Source organism: Mustelus asterias, chromosome 19, assembly GCF_964213995.1.
Source record: "Mustelus asterias chromosome 19, sMusAst1.hap1.1, whole genome shotgun sequence".
NCBI classification, from domain to species: domain Eukaryota; kingdom Metazoa; phylum Chordata; class Chondrichthyes; order Carcharhiniformes; family Triakidae; genus Mustelus; species Mustelus asterias.
Genome location: NC_135819.1, coordinates 9176569 through 9199873, shown reverse-complemented (window position 1 = coordinate 9199873; position 23305 = coordinate 9176569). Strand labels below are relative to the sequence as shown.

Sequence of the window (23305 nt, the reverse complement as noted above, 5' to 3'; positions counted from 1 at the left end):
TAGATTGGGGTTGGATTGTGATTACTGTAGATTGGAATTGGATTGTGATTACTGTAGATTGGGGTTGGATTGTGATTACTGTAGATTGGGGTTGGATTGTGATTACTGTAGATTGGAATTGGATTGTGATTACTGTAGATTGGGGTTGGATTGTGATTACTGTAGATTGGAATTGGATTGTGATTACTGTAGATTGGGGTTGGATTGTGATTACTGTAGATTGGGGTTTGATTGTGATTACTGTAGATTGAGGTTGGATTGTGATTACTGTAGATTGGGGTTGGATTGTGATTACTGTAGATTGGAATTGGATTGTGATTACTGTAGATTGGAATTGGATTGTGATTACTGTAGATTGGGGTTTGATTGTGATTACTGTAGATTGGGGTTTGATTGTGATTACTGTAGATTGGGGTTGGATTGTGATTACTGTAGATTGGGGTTGGATTGTGATTACTGTAGATTGGAATTGGATTGTGATTACTGTAGATTGGGGTTGGATTGTGATTACTGTAGATTGGGGTTGGATTGTGATTACTGTAGATTGGAATTGGATTGTGATTACTGTAGATTGGGGTTGGATTGTGATTACTGTAGATTGGAATTGGATTGTGATTACTGTAGATTGGGGTTGGATTGTGATTACTGTAGATTGGGGTTTGATTGTGATTACTGTAGATTGAGGTTGGATTGTGATTACTGTAGATTGGGGTTGGATTGTGATTACTGTAGATTGGAATTGGATTGTGATTACTGTAGATTGGAATTGGATTGTGATTACTGTAGATTGGGGTTTGATTGTGATTACTGTAGATTGGGGTTGGATTGTGATTACTGTAGATTGGGGTTGGATTGTGATTACTGTAGGTTAAGGTTGGATTGTGATTGCTGGAGATTGGGGTTGGATTGTGATTACTGTAGATTGGGGTTGGATTGTGATTACTGTAGGTTAAGGTTGGATTGTGATTGCTGGAGATTGGGGTTGGATTGTGATTACTGTAGATTGAGGTTGGATTGTGATTACTGTAGATTGAGGTTGGATTGTGATTACTGTAGATTGGAATTGGATTGTGATTACTGTAGATTGGGGTTGGATTGTGATTACTGTAGATTGGGATTGGATTGTGATTACTGTAGATTGGAATTGGATTGTGATTACTGTAGATTGAGGTTGGATTGTGATTACTGTAGATTGGGGTTGGATTGTGATTACTGTAGATTGGGTTTGGATTGTGATTACTGTAGATTGGGGTTGGATTGTGATTACTGTAGATTGGGGTTGGATTGTGATTACTGTAGATTGGGGTTTGATTGTGATTACTGTAGATTGAGGTTGGATTGTGATTACTGTAGATTGGGTTGGATTGTGATTACTGTAGATTGAGGTTGGATTGTGATTACTGTAGATTGAGGTTGGATTGTGATTACTGTAGATTGGGGTTGGATTGTGATTACTGTAGATTGGGGTTGGATTGTGATTGCTGTAGATTGGGGTTGGATTGTGATTACTGTAGATTGGAATTGGATTGTGATTACTGTAGATTGGAATTGGATTGTCATTACTGTAGATTGGGATTGGATTGTGATTACTGTAGATTGGAATTGTATTGTGATTACTGTAGATTGGGGTTGGACTGTGATTACTGTAGATTGAGGTTGGATTGTGATTACTGTAGATTGGGGTTGGATTGTGATTACTGTACATTGAGGTTGGATTGTGATTGCTGTAGATTGGGGTTGGATTGTGATTACTGTAGATTGGAATTGGATTGTGATTACTGTAGATTGGAATTGGATTGTGATTACTGTAGATTGGGATTGGATTGTGATTACTGTAGATTGGAATTGGATTGTGATTACTGTAGATTGGGGTTGGATTGTGATTACTGTAGATTGAGGTTGGATTGTGATTACTGTAGATTGGGGTTGGATTGTGATTACTGTAGATTGAGGTTGGATTGTGATTACTGTAGATTGGGGTTGGATTGTGATTACTGTAGGTTAAGGTTGGATTGTGATTACTGTAGATTGGAATTGGATTGTGATTACTGTAGATTGGGGTTGGATTGTGATTACTGTAGATTGGAATTGGATTGTGATTACTGTAGATTGGGGTTGGATTGTGATTACTGTAGATTGGGGTTGGATTGTGATTACTGTAGATTGAGGTTGTATTGTGATTACTGTAGATTGGGATTGGATTGTGATTACTGTAGGTTAAGGTTGGATTGTGATTACTGTAGATTGGAATTGGATTGTGATTACTGTAGATTGGAATTGGATTGTGATTACTGTAGATTGGGTTTGGATTGTGATTACTGTAGATTGGGGTTTGATTGTGATTACTGTAGATTGGAATTGGATTGTGATTACTGTAGGTTAAGGTTGGATTGTGATTACTGTAGATTGAGGTTGGATTGTGATTACTGTAGATTGGGGTTGGATTGTGATTACTGTAGATTGAGGTTGGATTGTGATTACTGTAGGTTAAGGTTGGATTGTGATTACTGTAGATTGGGGTTGGATTGTGATTACTGTAGATTGGAATTGGATTGTGATTACTGTAGATTGGGGTTGGATTGTGATTACTGTAGGTTAAGGTTGGATTGTGATTACTGTAGATTGAGGTTGGATTGTGATTACTGTAGATTGGGGTTGGATTGTGATTACTGTAGATTGAGGTTGGATTGTGATTACTGTAGATTGGGGTTGGATTGTGATTACTGTAGATTGAGGTTGGATTGTGATTACTGTAGATTGGGGTTGGATTGTGATTACTGTAGGTTAAGGTTGGATTGTGATTACTGTAGATTGGAATTGGATTGTGATTACTGTAGATTGGGGTTGGATTGTGATTACTGTAGATTGGAATTGGATTGTGATTACTGTAGATTGGGGTTGGATTGTGATTACTGTAGATTGGGGTTGGATTGTGATTACTGTAGATTGAGGTTGTATTGTGATTACTGTAGATTGGGATTGTGATTACTGTAGGTTAAGGTTGGATTGTGATTACTGTAGATTGGAATTGGATTGTGATTACTGTAGATTGGAATTGGATTGTGATTACTGTAGATTGGGTTTGGATTGTGATTACTGTAGATTGGGGTTTGATTGTGATTACTGTAGATTGGAATTGGATTGTGATTACTGTAGGTTAAGGTTGGATTGTGATTACTGTAGATTGAGGTTGGATTGTGATTACTGTAGATTGGGGTTGGATTGTGATTACTGTAGATTGAGGTTGGATTGTGATTACTGTAGGTTAAGGTTGGATTGTGATTACTGTAGATTGGGGTTGGATTGTGATTACTGTAGATTGGAATTGGATTGTGATTACTGTAGATTGGGGTTGGATTGTGATTACTGTAGGTTAAGGTTGGATTGTGATTACTGTAGATTGAGGTTGGATTGTGATTACTGTAGATTGGGGTTGGATTGTGATTACTGTAGATTGGAATTGGATTGTGATTACTGTAGATTGGGGTTGGATTGTGATTACTGTAGATTGGGGTTGGATTGTGATTACTGTAGGTTAAGGTTGGATTGTGATTACTGTAGATTGGGGTTGGATTGTGATTACTGTAGATTGGGGTTGGATTGTGATTACTGGAGGTTAAGGTTGGATTGTGATTACTGTAGGTTAGGATTTTGTTAATAGTAAACTGTGATTGGCGTTTTTAACTGAAATAGGTTGGATTTAGACTTTTAGTAGTGACGTCATTGATCAGACTGTTTTGAAATAAATAATGATTTCCCTACTTGCTGACATTGTACTAGTCATGGTGGATAAATGTATTGTCTATAGTTTGTTTTGTATCCAAGGTCTGTGAAACCTGCAGACCCACCTGTCTATGGGGGAGACACTCGCGGCCTGCACTGGGAGATCGGGACCATCGCCTGTCCCTCGATCGAGGTCTGCTGTACTCATGCCGTTCCTGTGAGTAACGCTCCTTGTCTGATGATGTGTGGTGATGATGGTGATGATGATGTTTCCTATCCTTGGGTCTTCCTCGCTCACGATCCTTCTCCTTTGGAGGGAGATCACCTGACTGCGTTGTGGTACTGAGGTCTGTTCCAAGCCCTATGTCAATAAAAGCAGATTATTGAGGCAAGGAAAGACTTGTATTTTTACAGCACCTTTCATTTCTCTTACAAGCATTTCAAAATATTTTACATAAAATAAATTATTTTAAAATTGACTATTGGAATCTATTTTGAATATTGATTTCTTAATGCACCCGTCTCTCAGTGGCTCATCATCAACAACTCTGGAAACTCATGCATGTCACATCAATTAAAAAGAAACAGAATAATGGACATTGACATACACTATTTGTCCATTAACACTCAATACAGAGGGGCCTGGATAGACTGGACGAGAGTGCCCATTTTCTTTAGCTGTGACTAGAGGGCATATATTTGAAGGGATTGGTAGGATTAGAGAGATAAGATGAGGAATTCCTTTTCACCTCGAAGGTTTCAGGGGCCTGGAACTCACTGCCTGAAGGGGTAACAGAGGCAGAAACCCTCAACACATTTAAAAGGCGTTTAGATATTCTCCTGCTGGGTTAAGGACCAAATGCTAGAAAGCGAGATTAAACTGGTGGCTTGTTTCTTGGCTCGTTTGGTACACAAATGATGGGCCAAGTGGCCTCTTTCTGTGCTGGAAACTTTCCACGATTCTATGATTCAACATTGATTGAGTGCAAACTGCTGAGATAGATGTGAAAAGCACTGAAATGGTGTGCCATCTGCAACACTCAATGCAATGCTGTGAAGTTCGGCAATCTTACCAGCTTCAGACCTCCTGTCCAAAGGAAATTTCATGAAGCTGTGGCTCTTTGCAAACATAAGAATGTCACTTGCTTGATATTATGTCCACTGCAAACTGCCTAACATATCAGATATCCCCAGCCTGTAGTTCCAATAGTATGGAAACTTTGTGCAATGATATTCATCACTTCCAAGGCAAGATATTCAAATTTCATATAGGACTCTGTGAAAATGAAGTTGAGGTAGTGAAGACAGTTCTCTTCTAACGTTTATTTATTTACTTTATTTATCAGTGCCATAAATAGGCTTACGTTAACACTGCAATGAAGTTACTGTGAAAATCCCCCAGTCGCCACACTCTGGCACCTGTTCGGGTAACACTGAGGGAGAATTTAGCGCGGCCAATGCACCCTAACCAGCACGTCTTTCGGACTGTGGGAGGAAACCGGAGCACACGGAGGAAACCCACGCAGACACGGGGAGAACGTGCAGACTCCGCACAGTGACCCAAGCCGGGAATCGAACCCAGGTCCCTGGCGCTGTGAGACAGTAGTGCTAACCACTGCGCCACCGTGCCGCCCATCATGACCAAGTACATGTGGAAGGGTCTTTAGTGTTCTGATAAAACATCTTGTGTTTAATCCCTTTGTGAGCTTGTTTTCCTCAACTGCATCTTCCACCATTATGAAAACCACCAAACAGATTTATTTAAACTATCATGCCAAGAAGGAATAATGAAGAAAAGTACTCGCACTAACCCCCTCTTCCAACCCTTCAAAATACAGACTACCAAACAAAAGATGGCTAAAGCAACGATGTACTTTTTCCCGGTTAAAGAACAGAGATGATGGGCGGGATTTTACAGTCTTGCTCGAGCGAGACTGGAAATTCCCACCTGAGGTCAATGGAGATTTCCATTGTCGGACCCTCGTCCACTCCGATTCCGTGGTGGGCAAGGTGATAGAGTTCTGGCCAGTGAGTACCATATGTGAAAGGAATAGAATAAGAAACTTCAACATTTTATGAAAAGTGGAAAGAATACTTTTTTTTAACCTGGTTATCAGCCCACTTTTCCAAAATCCCTTTTCTTAAGCAACACATCAAATATAGTCTCAATCTCTTTTATATTGTTTGTTTTGCTGGCTTTTCCTGATGAGTCACTCTTCTTGTCCATTATCTTCTGACCTGTTTGGATTATTCCTCATTTGCTCCTCATTTTTAAACAATAATCCTTTGATTTCATCCTTTAGTTAATGTGTCTAATTTGTATAGGCCAACTTTATCAGCATAACTGTGGCTTAACTTACATTGCGCTATTAAAAATATAACTTCCACCAGAAGAGGTTTTCATATGAATATATATTTACATATAAAATTATACAGATATTGGGGCCATGGCATTTTTCATATGAATGAAGATAAGCAACAAAGGATGTTCTGTGTCAGGTTGTATTCGAAGATCTTCTGTGTTTGTTCCTCTCCAGTTTTCTTTCTTGTTTTCCTTCCTTTCCAAAGAAATACTCGGGTAAAATTCTAAGGCTGTAACATGTCGTCTGGCATCTCATTGAAACAGGCATTCTTTACAATGAATAAGGCTATTCAATCCTAGAGGACATCACTTCTAAACCCAATCTTTTCCTAAACTCTAACCTCGCTTTCCAGAAGGTGTCATTATGTAATCATCAGGAGCTTGTTTCTGACTGTATTTTTACTGTTTCTCACTGACAGAGACTGAATTGTAACCTTAATATTGCCCACAGCTGATTCAGCACAGACCAATGATAGAACCTGAGCCCTGCTTAGTCCATATGGCTTCGCACTACAGTGGGCAATGCAGTCATCATAAGGGCCAAAGGAGATATTTCTCCTGTGTATTTTGGGAAAAGTGTTTAGGTTAGTTCCCTCAGGGAATACCTTTTAGTACTATCCAAAAGTTTTGCTGTAATCTTTTAGTAGAATGATAAAACTTACCCGTATCAGCATCTGTATATCGGCTCAATGACCTTTCAGAAGTCCTGTGACCCCTCTCCCTGCGGCGATGGGGCCGTTGTGATTCCTCTGGGATGACCCGCTCTAGCGAATAGTCGTCCAAGCGCATTCCTTTGGAGCGCTGATGGCCCAGTGTGGATGCTGATCTCTTAATTGGACTCGTATCTTCGATGGTCTGGTGTAAAAGAAAATATGTATTACTTCAAAGAATACACTGTCGTTATTAAAAAGAAAGTCATGGAGTTAGTGTGAAGTGTGCAGCATGTGAAAAGCAAAAGGATTGCGTGGAAATGCACAGCAATTGGAGAGGTGACATTATTTATACATCTACTAAACACACCTTCACTACACAATTACTGCAGCTTCCTCCATTACTAAAGAATCCTGTCATGTTCTCAAATACCAGCCCTTCTTCTGGGACAAAAAATTAAACTCATCGTATATATTATACATACAATGCCAAACATTTATTTATGTATGTGCATATTTTATATTATAAAACTATATATCTTATTCATAGTTTTATATCTGTGCATTGTCCCATCTACAAAATCTTACCTCCTGTCTTACACCCTGTTTTGACACAAGGTTGTATCAGCTTTATAAATTGTGAATTTCTATTCCACGTTTATAAGGAGAACTGCCTGGTTAAACCCGTCACATGAGAAAGACAACCTCCTTCCAGTGATGGTGTTACAGTGCCGTCATTCTTCATCATAAATGTGAACACTGTCATGTATCGTGGAAAAATTGACAGCAAGTGTGATTATATATATATATCGATATATATGTATAAACATACTCACACAGCATTCTACTGCAGTGTTTGGACACAAACTATGCAACCTTGTACATATTGATACATTGCACATAAATTATCCGTTGGCACAAATACAGTTTATAAACTGTGCAAAGTGCTTTGACAAAGGGTCATCTGGACTCGAAATGTCAGCTCTTTTCTCTCCTTACAGATGCTGCCAGACCTGCTGAGACTTTCCAGCATTTTCTCTTTTAGTTTCAGATTCCAGCATCCGCAGTAATTTGCTTTTATCCAGTTTATAAACTTACTGTATGTAGTTATACATTCCACCTAGAAACAGCTGAGATAATGCTATTACATATGCTACCACAGAAAGGATACAAGATACTTGTACGTGCAGCTTTAAAAAAGTTATAGATAAGTATGTGAGAAATTTGACCTAACTAAGCAGAAGTTTCATGGGATCAGGTGGAAAGTTGTTCTACACTTTAATGCAGTGTAAAGCAGGGTGCAGTGAAAAGTCAGCATTGCATCTGATCCCATCAATTTCCTGGGTTAGGTTACAATAGTCCCCAGAATCTATACATGTATTCAAAGTCTATATTTAGCACACACTTTCTATAATTATCCGAATAACTCTGCAGAAAATTGGATTGCGTGGAAATGCACAGCACTTGGAGAAATGACACATATTAGTCATACATCTGTTGAACCCGTTACGAAAGAATCCTGTCATGTTCTCAATAGTTAGCCCCTCTCCTGGGAAAAAGCATTAAACTTATCACATCTCTTATACATACAATACCATACATTTATTTATGTGTATATTTTATATTATAAAACAAATATCTTATTAAATGTTTTACGTCCATGCATTGTCTTACTTCAAACAATATATTTTAATTTATCTTTTATCTGTTATGAGCAGCATCAGAGTTAGTATTTTATAAATATATTTTACCTATCTTAGTTATAGTTAGCAATAGTGTCAGTGTTTCCCACTGTCCAATAGCAATAGTGTCAGTGTGATCCCACTGTCCAATAGCAATAGTGTCAGTGTGATCCCACTGCCCAATAACAATAGTGTCAGTGTGTTCCCACTGCCCAATAACAATAGTGTCAGTGTGTTCCCACTGCTCAATAACAATAGTGTCAGTGTGTTCCCACTGCCCAATAACAATGGTGTCAGTGTGTTCCCACTGCCCAATAACAATAGTGTCAGTGTGTTCCCACTGCCCAATAACAATGGTGTCAGTGTGTTCCCACTGCCCAATAACAATAGTGTCAGTGTGTTCCCACTGCCCAATAACAATAGTGTCAGTGTGTTCCCACTGCTCATTAACAATAGTGTCAGTGTGTTCCCACTGCTCAATAACAATAGTGTCAGTGTGTTCCCACTGCCCAATAACAATAGTGTCAGTGTGTTCCCACTGCCCAATAACCATAGTGTCAGTGTGTTCCCACTGCTCAATAACAATAGTGTCAGTGTGTTCCCACTGCCCAATAACAATAGTGTCAGTGTGTTCCCACTGCCCAATAACAATAGTGTCAGTGTGTTCCCACTGCCCAATAACAATGGTGTCAGTGTGTTCCCACTGCCCAATAACAATAGTGTCAGTGTGTTCCCACTGCCCAATAACAATGGTGTCAGTGTGTTCCCACTGCTCAATAACAATAGTGTCAGTGTGTTCCCACTGCCCAATAACAATAGTGTCAGTGTGTTCCCACTGCCCAATAACAATGGTGTCAGTGTGTTCCCACTGCTCAATAACAATAGTGTCAGTGTGTTCCCACTGCCCAATAACAATAGTGTCAGTGTGTTCCCACTGCCCAATAACAATGGTGTCAGTGTGTTCCCACTGCTCAATAACAATAGTGTCAGTGTGTTCCCACTGCCCAATAACAATGGTGTCAGTGTGTTCCCACTGCTCAATAACAATAGTGTCAGTGTGTTCCCACTGCCCAATAACAATAGTGTCAGTGTGTTCCCACTGCCCAATAACAATGGTGTCAGTGTGTTCCCACTGCCCAATAACAATAGTGTCAGTGTGTTCCCACTGCCCAATAACAATAGTGTCAGTGTGTTCCCACTGCCCAATAACAATAGTGTCAGTGTGTTCCCACTGTCCAATAACAATAGTGTCAGTGTGTTCCCACTGCCCAATAACAATAGTGTCAGTGTGTTCCCACTGCCCAATAACAATAGTGTCAGTGTGTTCCCACTGCCCAATAACCATAGTGTCAGTGTGTTCCCACTGCCCAATAACAATAGTGTCAGTGTGTTCCCACTGCCCAATAACAATAGTGTCAGTGTGTTCCCACTGCCCAATAACAATAGTGTCAGTGTGTTCCCACTGCCCAATAACAATGGTGTCAGTGTGTTCCCACTGCCCAATAACAATAGTGTCAGTGTGTTCCCACTGCCCAATAACAATGGTGTCAGTGTGTTCCCACTGCTCAATAACAATAGTGTCAGTGTGTTCCCACTGCCCAATAACAATAGTGTCAGTGTGTTCCCACTGCCCAATAACAATGGTGTCAGTGTGTTCCCACTGCTCAATAACAATAGTGTCAGTGTGTTCCCACTGCCCAATAACAATAGTGTCAGTGTGTTCCCACTGCCCAATAACAATGGTGTCAGTGTGTTCCCACTGCTCAATAACAATAGTGTCAGTGTGTTCCCACTGCCCAATAACAATGGTGTCAGTGTGTTCCCACTGCTCAATAACAATAGTGTCAGTGTGTTCCCACTGCCCAATAACAATAGTGTCAGTGTGTTCCCACTGCCCAATAACAATGGTGTCAGTGTGTTCCCACTGCCCAATAACAATAGTGTCAGTGTGTTCCCACTGCCCAATAACAATAGTGTCAGTGTGTTCCCACTGCCCAATAACAATAGTGTCAGTGTGTTCCCACTGTCCAATAACAATAGTGTCAGTGTGTTCCCACTGCCCAATAACAATAGTGTCAGTGTGTTCCCACTGCCCAATAACAATAGTGTCAGTGTGTTCCCACTGCCCAATAACCATAGTGTCAGTGTGTTCCCACTGCCCAATAACAATAGTGTCAGTGTGTTCCCACTGCCCAATAACAATAGTGTCAGTGTGTTCCCACTGCTCAATGGTGGGAATATTTGTAGGTCTCCCGAGCCCACTGAAGACTGCTTTCCCCTCCATTCTTACCTTTCTCTTTCAGGCACAGTAACAAACCATGAACATTGTTATTGTTCAAAGAAAATCACGACACTGTTAGCTGTTTAAAAAGCAACATGATACGAAATCAACAATCCCTCTTGAGCTTAGTGATAGACCGGTATAAATAGTGCAAAATATTTGCATTGATTCTGTAACATATTGAGGAATAGGGAAGAAAGCTGTCCCTTAATGTGCACTTAATGTACAATATGAAAACATCCAATATATTATGGCCTGTTGAAGGACAAAATACAATTAACGTTAGATTTGACTTTTTGAACATTAAGCATGAGAACAGATTCTGAGCAATTGAATTCTCCATACACTTATCATGTCCATTATTTGTATTAGATTACAAGTGAGTGAATTATGTGTTGTATTTATTTTGAGTGGTGTCTGTGACTTTTCCTGGTGCTGCCAACATCTGATTCGGAGACTGAACACAGAAGGAGGAGTCGATTTTCACCAGCCAGGAATGGAGTCTGTGAGAAGCGATTGAAACACTCAACTGATGAAGCATTTTGATGGGCCGGTCACATTTGCACTCGACAGGTGAGCTGCCAGCCTATTCTGAGCAGTGATAAGCAGCATGCGCTATGGGTGAATGAGAAATCCAGTGGACCATTCATTGAGCACAGGCCTGTAGCAGGGGCTTACAGGAATGGCTGGGGCCAATCAAGGGGAAGATGGTTAGTAGTAAGGCACATATTGCTAAAAATGCACCAAATATTATTTTGTGTTCTCAGATCTATTTCCAATTATGCTTTTAAGGGACACTCTTTGACCATTTCCAGCTGTGTGCACTGGACTGGCCTCAACAGGCCCTGCAATTAACAGGAGCAAAATATCATTGGGGTCTCAATGACATCATAAGATGTCAATTTACATGGAATAATGAGTCTTTTGCTTATTTCCAACACATTTCAATATCGGTCTATCACCACCATCTAAATTGAGTTCTGTTTCTTCCCTCCCCATCTGACAAAGGTATTTTTCTTACATCAGAGCTACTTGCCAAACAGTTAAAGACCACGTCACATGCTGGCGCTGTATTTTTAAGTTACATCATGCGTTAACATTCTAGCAAGTTCTCAGGAACATGCAATTCTTCAGCTGGTTTCTCAGCTGCCTACAATCTCCTAAAACAAAATTAGGTCAAGCTTTAAAACACCTGATTGGGTACAAAGCCCTTGGCATGCATGCAATTGAAAGGACACGTTCAGTTGTCATCACATTAGGTTTTGTTTTTGAAAGAAATGCACAATAGCATCCTAATGGATATGTACATTGTCTGGTGTGGTACGGAGACATGAGACTAGAAAGGATCCAGATTCAACAACTGATCTGTATTGAGCTATCTCAGTCAGTGAGAGTGGGACAACTAGCCACAAGTACATGGCATTGTCACAGAGTGGGTGCAGTTTTGAACAATGTTCAGCTCGTTTCCTGAGGCAAAGGGTGAAATGCCGGTGCACCCTGTGCCTTGCAGTAGAATCTGATTGAGGATGTGCTGGGGAAATTTGAGAGGTGATGAACAAATCCTGGCACCACTCAGCTTATCAGGAGAACTTGCAGCTGATGCCTTTTCTGCAGAGTCCCAGACTTGATGAACAAAAAAAAGGGGGGTGAAAATACCCAAAACAAAAAGGAAACTCACAAGGTTCTCCTGCCTGAATGCCTCTGATACCTGACATTAACAAAATTCAAAATAACTTAAAATACTTGTGTATTAATAGGCACATGCATACTTAACAACATATTAGTTGGAAAGAGTACCCAGGGAGTTGTTTAAGTAACGTTGTCGATTAAAAGGCCATTCTCTTCACAAAGAAAATGTTGGGCAAACCTTCTGCTCTTCTGGGAATCGTGGCATGATTTGTCTATCACAATTATAGGTTTTAAAGTCATTTACATCATTTTGTTTTTATTTATGCAAACAAATATTTTGGGGGAAAGATTTGATCCCTTTTTGCCCTATTTAGACATTGTCCCTTCAACAACTGAACAGGCCCTTTTAAGGGAGACACCAGCAAGTTCCACATTTGGCAAAATGAAACTTAGAGACAGACAAGTGTAATCAAACATAAGAGAAGAGACTAAGACAGGGTACATACACTGAGGTTATTTCCACGGTTCCGCACTTTTCTCCTCTGCTAACAGCCACAAGAGAGGGTGCATACCGAGAAGGGTATAGAAGAAAACACGACAAACAAGGGACAGGGGAGGAGGCAGAGACAGGACAGAGGTGACAGGAAATGGGAGCAAGAATACCCCACATCAAAAAGAAAAGGGAGACATGAAAAACCCAGAGAAATAAGGCACAGCAAGAATGTCCAGGGTGTGGAAACACAGACAATGAAGTTTTGTCAAAATAACACAGTTGGGATTTTAAGAACAAAACATGAAAAAAGAGAAGGGGAAGAAGGAAAAGAGCACAAAGATATAACAGTTATATACAATAAGCAGGTAGAAAGAGCAGAATAGAAAACACCTGGCTATTTAATATTCATTAAAGAGAAGAGGTTAGGTTAGACCAACAGGATTTCTTCAAGATGAAAGACTAAATGGTTTTTGAGGAGGATTTAGAAGGATGAACATTATTTGAGATTCTGCGAACAATTATTTTTTGGAACAGAAAAGATTACCACTGTTGACTTATGGCTGGTCCACATTTTAAATGATCCCATACATAATTTCAGCTGCTCCCTAATCCTATTCTCTGCCAAATCCCTAATTCCCTCTTTACACACCAGTGGCTTCTGATACCTCCTCAGCAAGCAATCTGTTTCAACTGGGCAAGAAACGGCCGAAGAGCCTCCACGTGGAGTTAGCTCGCAGATCAGCCATCATCTCACTGAATGGCCTAGAACAGGCTTGAGGGATCAAATGACCTCCTCCTGTTCCAATGTTCCTAAAACAGAAATGTTTCCTAACCTGCTCAGTGGAAATTGGGGCACGTTCAGGTCAAACACCCATTTCAGGATATTCTTCATTGACGTAATTCCCTTCTCACTGAATGCGTTAGGTTAAAATTGGAACTCGATTGTCAGAATTAGGTAAGAAACAAATGGGATATAGCATTACAATCCCTGTGTCAACACAAAATTATTTCTCCTTTTCCACTTCCCTGTGGGTTTTCTGAGGATGCTAACTAGTGCTAAATTGTGGATATTGGGGTGGAATCGCATAGGTTAAAGTACTGGTTTGAAACCTCCCCAAACTAGTTTCAGTTGCAGCTGGCACAGAAGGTTCAATATCCTGTCATTTGTGTTAATTGTACTTAGTGTTCAGAGGTAAAAGAAACTTTCAGCAGAGAATACTGAATAGTGAGATAACCCTGACCTAGGATTTCTGAGGGTAATTGCAATCTTTCTATCATTGTTAAGAGACAAGTAATGATCCAGAACTGGGAGCCTTCTAGGTCTGTTTCAGTGGCACATTGGGCAATTTATTTACTGCCAAAACCAAAGCTCCAAAATAATTCATTCAATTTCCTCTCTGTATTGGCAGTCCATTGTCTGACCAAGTAGAAGGGAAGCAAATTTGCTTCCAGTCTCTGCCAACTTTGCTCTTGAACAGGTAGGTAGGTAGGTAGGAGGTGTTGTGAAGGAATAAGGCTAAATTATATGAGATAAATACAAGAAATGAAAAATTATTTTTTAGGAAAGCTCACAGCTAGCTGCATTTTTCCAAGGGAAAGATTGACCCAAGCCCGACATGATTAACTCGCTTCACACCAATGTGACTTTGCTGATAAAGATTACACGCACCTAACAGCCAGTATTCTGAGGATCCTTGCAACGACAACTAGCAGTGAAGTGCAATGCTAGTTAAGATAAGTAAAACCACAACCTGATAAAGAAACACTAGACCCAAGTCTTATTATCTTCCCAGACATAATAAGTTGATCAAGAAGTTTGACCAACCTGACCATTACCCAACCTTAGTTTTCAAGAATATAACTTTAATTTTTTTATAAACTGAATGGGCAAACTAATTAAAATAGGATGGCCTTCTCACCTAATATGGTATAATGATTAGGGGTGATTTATTATCGAGCAAATGACCACCTTCCATGCCATCTTTTAGTTATACAACACCAAAAAATTAATTATAAATATCCCAACATAATTTGAATTGTTAGATTCATTAGAGGAGAGTTGTTAGTAGTGGTCACCTTCACATCAGATTCATTCTGAACTAACAAGTCTCACTCTCGGGGATCAAGGTAATATTATTTTGATATTTGATGGCGATCCTGGATCCTATCCAAGTCTAGTAGTTGCATTAAGTAAAGGTTGAAGTTTGGATTCTCTCATTGAAATTAGAATTAGTTATCTTCTTTTTTCAGCATTGCAATTTATACTCTTTGTGTAGCCAACAAAATTGCATGCTTTCTTAAAACATTGAATGAATGTGTTTACTCAAAACTTAAATTGTCTCATCTAACCTTCTCTATGAAACACTCCACAAACTCAACTCCTATTCCCTTTGGTGAGGGAATATTTTCTGAGATGTTTCATCTGGATCATCCGGGAAATTACAATCTAACTAAAAACAGTTGGATTTTAGACTATCGGGAAGGAGGTAACACCCTTGACTGACATTCTTCCTTTGGGGGGGGGGGGTGGCTAGTTGGTCTCTGTGGACACAAGTTACACGTCCTAGTGTCTAGTTCACTTTGATTAAAATTGAGGGAAATTGTCACAAGGGAAATTGTGAGATATGCGTGATCCTGTTGGCTCCAAGAAAGGGATTAAAACACCACAGTGTAGAACTGTCCTACAGTGACAGACCCTTTTCTCTTTCTTTCATTGTAACATAATGTGAAGGGTAAGATTTCATTATGTATTAAGCTTTTCTTCACAATTGATAGAGAGAATCGTGAATGGACCTGACCCAGAGGAAGAACTGGGCAATTGCATTTATCGCTCTATATGACTATTACCTAAAGACATTGAGCAGATCAAAGACCTCGGGGTAATTTCCCCCCTCCCCCCATTTTCGGGGGTGGGAACAGCGGATGGGGTGGCGAATCAAGTGAAAGCCACAAAATGACTTCTACACTGGGGGGACTTCACTGCTTAATCTTCCCTGAAACCCCCCGCCCCCCACACCCCCAGCAGGGACAGTGCAAAGTGGGGTTGGGTGGGTAATCCATGGGAGGGCGGGGTGGAGGGGTTGTGTGAAGCAGGGGGGAACATAGGATAGTATTTTATGGGCGGGTTCTGATTGTTTGTGTTAAAGGCAAGATCATCTATGACTACTTTGTAAACACATCTATAATTGTGGACATGCCGGACCAGGTGTACAAAATGATAAATTGTGAGTTAATGATGAGATATCACAAAGATGGTATAAATTACTGATGGAAACTGTGTATCATTGAATTGCTTCTTAGAGCATTTCCTATATGAATACTTGGATTGAATAAACTGCTGCTTACTTTACCAACAGCTGACTCTGTGTTGTGTGTCTTTAGAATCTCCATCGCAACACAATGTACACATACATAACCATAGAACTGTAAACAGGATCATGGAACTGTAAAGAATTATGGAACTGTACACGGTACCAAGAAACTGTACACAGAATTATATGCAACTTAGCAGAAATGTTTCACTTTCACTTTAAGGAGTTTAGAAACATTGATTTCTGTTAAGCCGACAATTGGCTGAAGTAAAGCAATAGAGTGCTATTCTTTTCTTTCATGAATAGAGATAAGAGTGAATGTGGATTTCATAACTCAGAGTGAAGTAAATACCCTGGGAAGAATAACACCCATTAAGAGCATTCCAATTAAAGGAAATAATGGATGTGAGGGTCAAATAAACGAGTGAACAGTAATGAGTGGCTGTGTAGAATAGGCTATAGACTCGCCAGAGTTCGTTTAAAGTTGCATTTAACATCCAGACAATGATACATTTACCACTGAATTTTATTCAGGAATTATACTTGTGTATATATGTATATTATATATATACTTTTTTTCTAATATGCAGCAGGATGTCAGATCAGCTCAACTATTATTTCTATGTTGTGGGTCCAAGCCCCAGGAATCTGAGTTTACAATCTACACTCCAATTTGGTGCTGAGGGAGTCGGCGATATTCTTCAGATCAGATGATAAATCTCAACAACATCAGTCTGCCTGTTTTGCTAGTTAAAGATCCCCTGGCTATATTCAAAAAGTAAGGTGTTTCACCATGTTACTAAAGCAGAATAACTGGCATTTCCCTACTAACAACAGTCACGCGACTTTGAAAGTAGTTAATTTAGTGAACAGTTTGATGCAATAAGGCACAGTATAAATGCAAGCATTATAATAAAATGGTGGTCCCCCCCAGGAGAGTTTGATCATAAACTTCTGTCTCGCCAAGCCATTAATTTTTGCCAGGTTGTTTGGAAATGGGAAATATTTAGGCAGGAGGAGGATTCCTTTCCAGTATTTCTACTAGAAAGGGTTATGGCCTTACTTGATGGTATAATACTGCTTTGGTCTAAGAATGGAGTAAACCCGTACTTGAGCAAATGATTATGTTTCAGTTATCTTCAATTTCAGGTTCTATCGTTGCTCAAATAATGCTCCAAATTGTCAAATCACATTAAATCATTTTGCCAAATTGATTTAAAGAGTTTGACACAATGTGGGTACAGCAGCTTTCAACATTAAGCTTGTGCTATTTAAGCAAGTAGCCATTGTGAAAGTTCTTTTTGTCATTAATGGTTTAAGCATGGCAGAACTACTCATCCAATTTATCTATTTATTGTATCTTTATGTCTGCGTTTGCAAAGTTTGACTGCCATTCATTGCTTGGAGATTAAACATGCATATAATAGCATCTCTTTGCAGAAGTTATCCCTTTTACTACAGAAACTGATGAATCATGAGTGTAAAAAGCAGAATCAAGGTTTAGATTATATGGATTTAAATATATATCCTTTCTGGATTGTTTTTTTTCCAGCAACAGTACCATTCTCTGATCATAAAGCAGGCTGCCTGGTCCCAGTTTCTCCAATTTTAATGTTAATGGCAACAATTCATGTTTTTTTAAATACAGTACAGGAGGCTGCTATTCAGTCCATCGAGCCTACACTGACAACAATTCCACCCAGGCCCTATCTCCGTAACCTGATGCATTTATCCTGCTAGTCCCCCTGACACTAAGGGGCAATTTATCATGGCCAATCAACTTAACCTGCACGGTGGCACAGTGGTTAACGCTGCTGCCTCACAGCGCCAGGGACTCGGGTTCAATTCTGGCCTCGGGTCACTGTCTGTGTGGAGTTTGCACGTTCTCCCCATGTCTGCGTGGGTTTCCTCCTGGTGCTCTGGTTTCCTCCCATAGTCCAAAGATGTGTGGGTTGGGTTGATTGGCCATGCTAAATTGACCCTAGTGTCATGGGATTAGCAGGGCAATGATATGGGATTCTGAGGATAGGACCTGGGTGGGATTGTGGTCGGTGCAGGCTCGATGGGCTAAATGGCCTCCTACTGCACTGTAGGGATTCCATGATTCTATATATTGCCCTTTAAATCATGCATGGCTATGCCCCCAGCGTGACACTACATTCTATGTCGACCTCCATGTTGTATCATGAAACAATTGCAAAGCCAGTCATGAAAGATTACATACTGGAACCCATAGCAACCAAGCACAACATGGCAGCACCTCACTGCTACACAGTTGGAAACTCTTGAGTGTTAGAGCTTCAACCATTAAATCAGCACTTTATTTTATTATTAAACCAACAAATAGACACCTTGACTGACTATAAATTGGGAAGAAACTCTCCAAATACTGGTTTAGAAAAACACTTTGAAATTCTAGAGAGCAGGGGTTTTAGAGAGAATGGCCGTACCTGTGACCGTATCAGCAAATACTGGCATAGAAACATGAACCTCATTAGGGAAGATCTCCAGGAGTTCAGTTCGTAAAACCATCACAAAGATTCAGAACAATAAATTGCTGAACAATCTATTAAAAACTGTTTCCAACTATTAATTGTTTCTGAGAACCCAACTCTATAGCCATTGCAAACATCACGCAAAGCAGCCTCCCATCCATTGACTCTGTCTACATTTCCCGCTGCCTCGGCAAAGCAGCCAGCATAATCAAGGACCCCACGCACCCCGGACGTTCTCTCTTCTACCTTCTTCCGTCGGGAAACATACAAAAATCTGAGATCACGTACCAACTGACTCAAGAACAGCTTCTTCCCTGCTGCCATCAGATTTTTGAATGGCCCTACCTTATATAAGTTCATCTTTCGCTACACCCTAGTTATGACTGTTGCACTGCATTCTGTACCCTCTCCTTTCCTTTACCCCTATGTACTCTATGAATGGTATGCTTTGTCTGTATAGTGCGCAAGAAAGAATACTTTTCACTGTATAGTAATACATGTGACAATAATAAATCAAATTAAATCAAAAATGTATTTAAAGAGCACAGTAGCAAGAGAGAATAAGGCAACTGCCAATTTGGTCCGATAACCATAAAGAACATGGTTTGGGCGGCACGGTGGCGCAGTGGCTAGCAATGCTGTCTCACAGCGCCAGGGACCCGAGTTCGATTCCTGACTTGGGTCACTGACTGTGTGGAGTTTGCACATTCTCCCCGTGCCTGCGTGGGTTTCCCCTGGGTGCCCTGGTTTCCTCCCACAGTCCAAAGATGTGCAGGGTAGGTGGATTGGCCGTGCTAAATTGACCCTTAGTATCGGGGGACTAGCTAGGGTAAATGCATGGAGTTTTGGGGGTAGGGCCTGGCTGGGATTGTGGTCGGTGCAGACACGATGGGCCAAATGGCCTCTTTCTGCACAGTAAGATTCTATGATGGCATTTTGTGAAGCCTGGTGAATTATGAATTGTTTTATTATAGCAAGTGGTTGGTAAGTGTGAAAAAAACACTTGAGCCCTTTTGTAGCATATGTTCATAGGGATAGGAGGAGTAGCCATTTAACCTGTTCCATTTTTGAGCTTAGCAATGAGAACGTGTTCTGTTAGATTGGTGTTGGACCTATGGGTAACATTGCTGAAATGACAGTGGAAATTTAGCAGTGCAAAAGTTTTCAGATTTATGTTTTCTAAAAATCTAACTTAACCCACTAACTACCTACTTAGAGGCCAAAGGGCCTGAAACATCTTTCATTATCATGCATTACAAGCTGACAATTCAAAGACTCAAAAACCAAGGAAGTGGTCATATCAAACATGGAAGTGATCTATTTTGTAAACCTGGGTTTAAATAGGTTCAAACTTGAGATTCACTTATTTAACAGCCTTTAATTGTGTGGTGAACCATCGTTGGTTCCCACTAGATAGTACTGAGCCAGGGTCTGGCCAGTACTACAAGTATGTATATATGTTGCTGTTGGGGTTAGGGATGGGTTGTTCTACTTGTTGCTGTTGGGGTTAGGGTTGGGCTGTTACACCTTGTATTATAGTTATTATGGTACATCCCAGTCGGGCTCCGCCTCCTGGGAGAGGTATAAAGGTCACTGCTCTGTCTGGGACCCCTCAGTCTGGGATCGTGTATATAATTAATAGCTTCGTTGTAACAGCAAATAAAAGCCTTTATTTCCTGAGCATCTCAAGCCTCGTGTGTGATAACGCGCATCAATTTTATTTGCTGTTAAGTAAACTCTCGTCGAAAGAAAAAAAAAACGATACAGAGAGTATGGAGCAGATATTGAACAACCCATCCCTAACCCCAACAGCAACATATATACATACTTGTAGTACTGGCCAGACCCTGGCTCAGTACTATCCAGTGGGAACCAACGATGGTTCACCACAAATTGTAAGTACTATCAAACTGAATTTGATGACTATTACCTGTTGTAGTTTCATAGTTTCAAGATTTTCCTGCAATATGCCTCAGCCTATTTTCGTAGAATCCTACAGTGCAGAAGGAGGCCATTCGGCCCATCGAGTCTGCACCGACCACAATCCCACCCAGGTCCTGTCTCCATAACCCCATGCACTTACCCTAGCTAGTCCCCCTGACACTAAGGGGCAATTTAGCACGGCCAATCCACCTAACCTGTGGCGGGTGCATGGAATCGGCTGCCGGTAGTGGTGGTGGAGGCGGATTCGATAGGGTCTCTTAAGAGACCTTTGGATAAGTTCATGGAAGTTAGTAAGATAGAGAGTTATAGGTAAGCCTAGTAGGTAGGGACATGTTCGGCGCAACTTGTGGGCCGAAGGGCCTGTTTGTGCCGTAGCTTTTCTATGTTCTATCTTTGGACTGAGAGAGGAAACCGGAGCACCCGGAGGAAACCCACACAGACACGGGGAGAACGTGCAGACTCTGCACAGGCAGTGCTCCAAGCCGGGAATCGAACCCGGGTCCCTGGTGCTGTGAGGCAGCAGTGCTAACCATTCTCACCCAGTTCATTTTGGCAGTGTAACTGCTCTAATTCAAGAGATTCAGTGAATTATATTAAAGCATTTATCACATCAAGTTAAAAAAAAGAAAACAAATAGAAAACACCAACTGCAATGTGACCACTAGGGGGCATTTATGATTAACTCAGGAAACTGTGGGATGTTCATAAGTCCTCATTCTCAATCACAGAGTAAAACTGAACTGAAGCCACTAAATTCAGGCAGGGATCCCGCAATGAGTAACAACTCTACCAAGTTTAAAGACATGAGATTTGAACCAGGAGTCCTTGTCCTAAATTGAGCCTTTGGTTTCATTTCAATAATCTGGGAACTCTGCTGGGACTCGTGGTGCATTCACAGGCAGTTGGTCCATTTCAAGGCAATCAATTTTGGGCTGCTTCCCTCAATGCCAGTGATCCTCCAGTAAGCCCTGGGAATCAGGAGCTGAGGTGGGGTGTGGGACAATGGGAGCAAATTGGCAGCAATCCTCAGGAGTACTTCTCCAGGCTCCACGGCAAGTCTGGAAAATTATGTTGACTTACATTCTTGCTGGTGGCTGCTGCTTATTACAGCCACAAACACCAGGAGCAGAGCAAGCCTGACCTGCTTAACATTTCCAGTATTTTCTCTCTATGGCCATAACATGCACTCCAATCATCACTCTCCAATTTTCAGAGAGCAGTGCTAAATACAGGCATTAGGCTCACACGTGTAAGCAGCCTAAGGCATGTAGCTGTGGGTGCTTGAGAAACCAACCTAAACCAAATTGCTGTTGGATGTATTTTAAGCACATTTGGAATGCTGAAGCTGTATGAAATTGTTGCTTTTTGTCACTGTTCTGCAAAGGATACAGCACAGCGAGGTTCAATTTCTTACTCACTAGTTTCAGCATGTCCAATCAAATTGGCCAGTAGAATATGTGCTAGATTTGGAAGCGTCGCTATGCTGCTTTCATCAAGGCTTAGTAACCTTCCGCTTAAACTTTCTAAATATGAGCCGTGAAAGTGTTCATAAGCAAGCAGAATGAAGAGCAAGAGACAGAGAGAATTAAGCATAGAGTGAACAAATGTGAGAGAAATTACAGGAGAACATTGGTGAAAAGATAGCATGAAAAGGAGAGTAAGAGAAAGGGAGATGGTGAGAATAAATGCAAAATTTGCCACGTGGGGGGAAAAGGGGTGAGAGAGAATGCTTCAATGTGACAGAAGATTTTAATGTTTCCTTTTCAGCGCAGGGATAAATATTTTCAGTTTTATTAACGTACAGGTTTAATGTAGTTGACAGCTTTCCTCTTTTATTCTTCCAAAACAAAAATAAAACTGCTTACTGTGACTCTACACATGGGTTCATAGCTGCTCACCTCTCTACAAATATCACATCGGCTCCTGCACATGATTTTATGCAACAAAGAGGAGGGTTTCCATTGCCCAAATCTATCTGTTATCCTTCACTTCTCAGAGAAAATCGCGGCTTTCCATTTTTATCATTTTTGAAAGATCTTTTCTCGATAGCAGTCAATTTTCTCTCAGAATGACAAACATCAGAACACATTATGATCATCTTTCTTACAAATAACACTCGTGTTAGAGTAGCTATTCAATGCATGGTTAAATGTCTAGTTGGATACTGTGGTGAACCATCGTTGGTTCCCACTGGATAGTGCTGAGCCAGGGGCTGGCCAGGACTACAAGGATGTACATATGTTACTGTTGGATTGTGCTATTGTTGCTGTTGGGTTAGGGTGGGGTTGTTACACCTTTGTATTGTAGTGTTGTGGCACATCCCAGTCGGGCTCCGCCTCCTGGGAGAGGTATAAGAGTCCCTGCTCTGGCCGGGACCCCTTCAGTCTGGGATAGTGTATATAAGTTCTGGTAGCTTCATTAATAGTAAATAAAAGCCTTCATTTACTGAGCTTCGAGCCTCGTGTCTGAATAGCGCATCAGATACACTATTCTAGAGATTATAATTGCCCAAAATGGCACGGTTTGTCACTAGCTTAAACTATAAAGATGTTTGCCAGAATCTATTTACAAAGAACAGAATTTTACCAGCACGTGCGCCCAAGGTTCGTACGATCCCACTCGAGGCCAACGGAGAATGCCATTCTCCGAGCCTCACCTGCCCCTGAAATCGGGACGGGCATGCCGGCAAAATTCCGGCCAGAGTGCTGTGCAACTTCAGGCCTGATTTTAAATCA

At 40.8% G+C, this 23305-nt stretch overlaps 1 protein-coding gene across 1 annotated transcript in view; it reads right to left on the bottom strand.

The window, feature by feature from the left end:
- Positions 1-23305, bottom strand: part of cacna1ab (calcium channel, voltage-dependent, P/Q type, alpha 1A subunit, b) — a 572403-nt gene that overhangs the window by 21764 nt on the left and 527334 nt on the right. Inside the window, exons 45-47 of the mRNA XM_078234782.1 lie at positions 12834-12869; positions 6748-6940; positions 3849-4084 (exon numbers count right to left, since the gene is read on the bottom strand). Coding sequence (XP_078090908.1) covers positions 3849-4084; positions 6748-6940; positions 12834-12869 — 465 coding nt within the window. The remainder of the gene's footprint in view (positions 1-3848; positions 4085-6747; positions 6941-12833; positions 12870-23305) is intronic.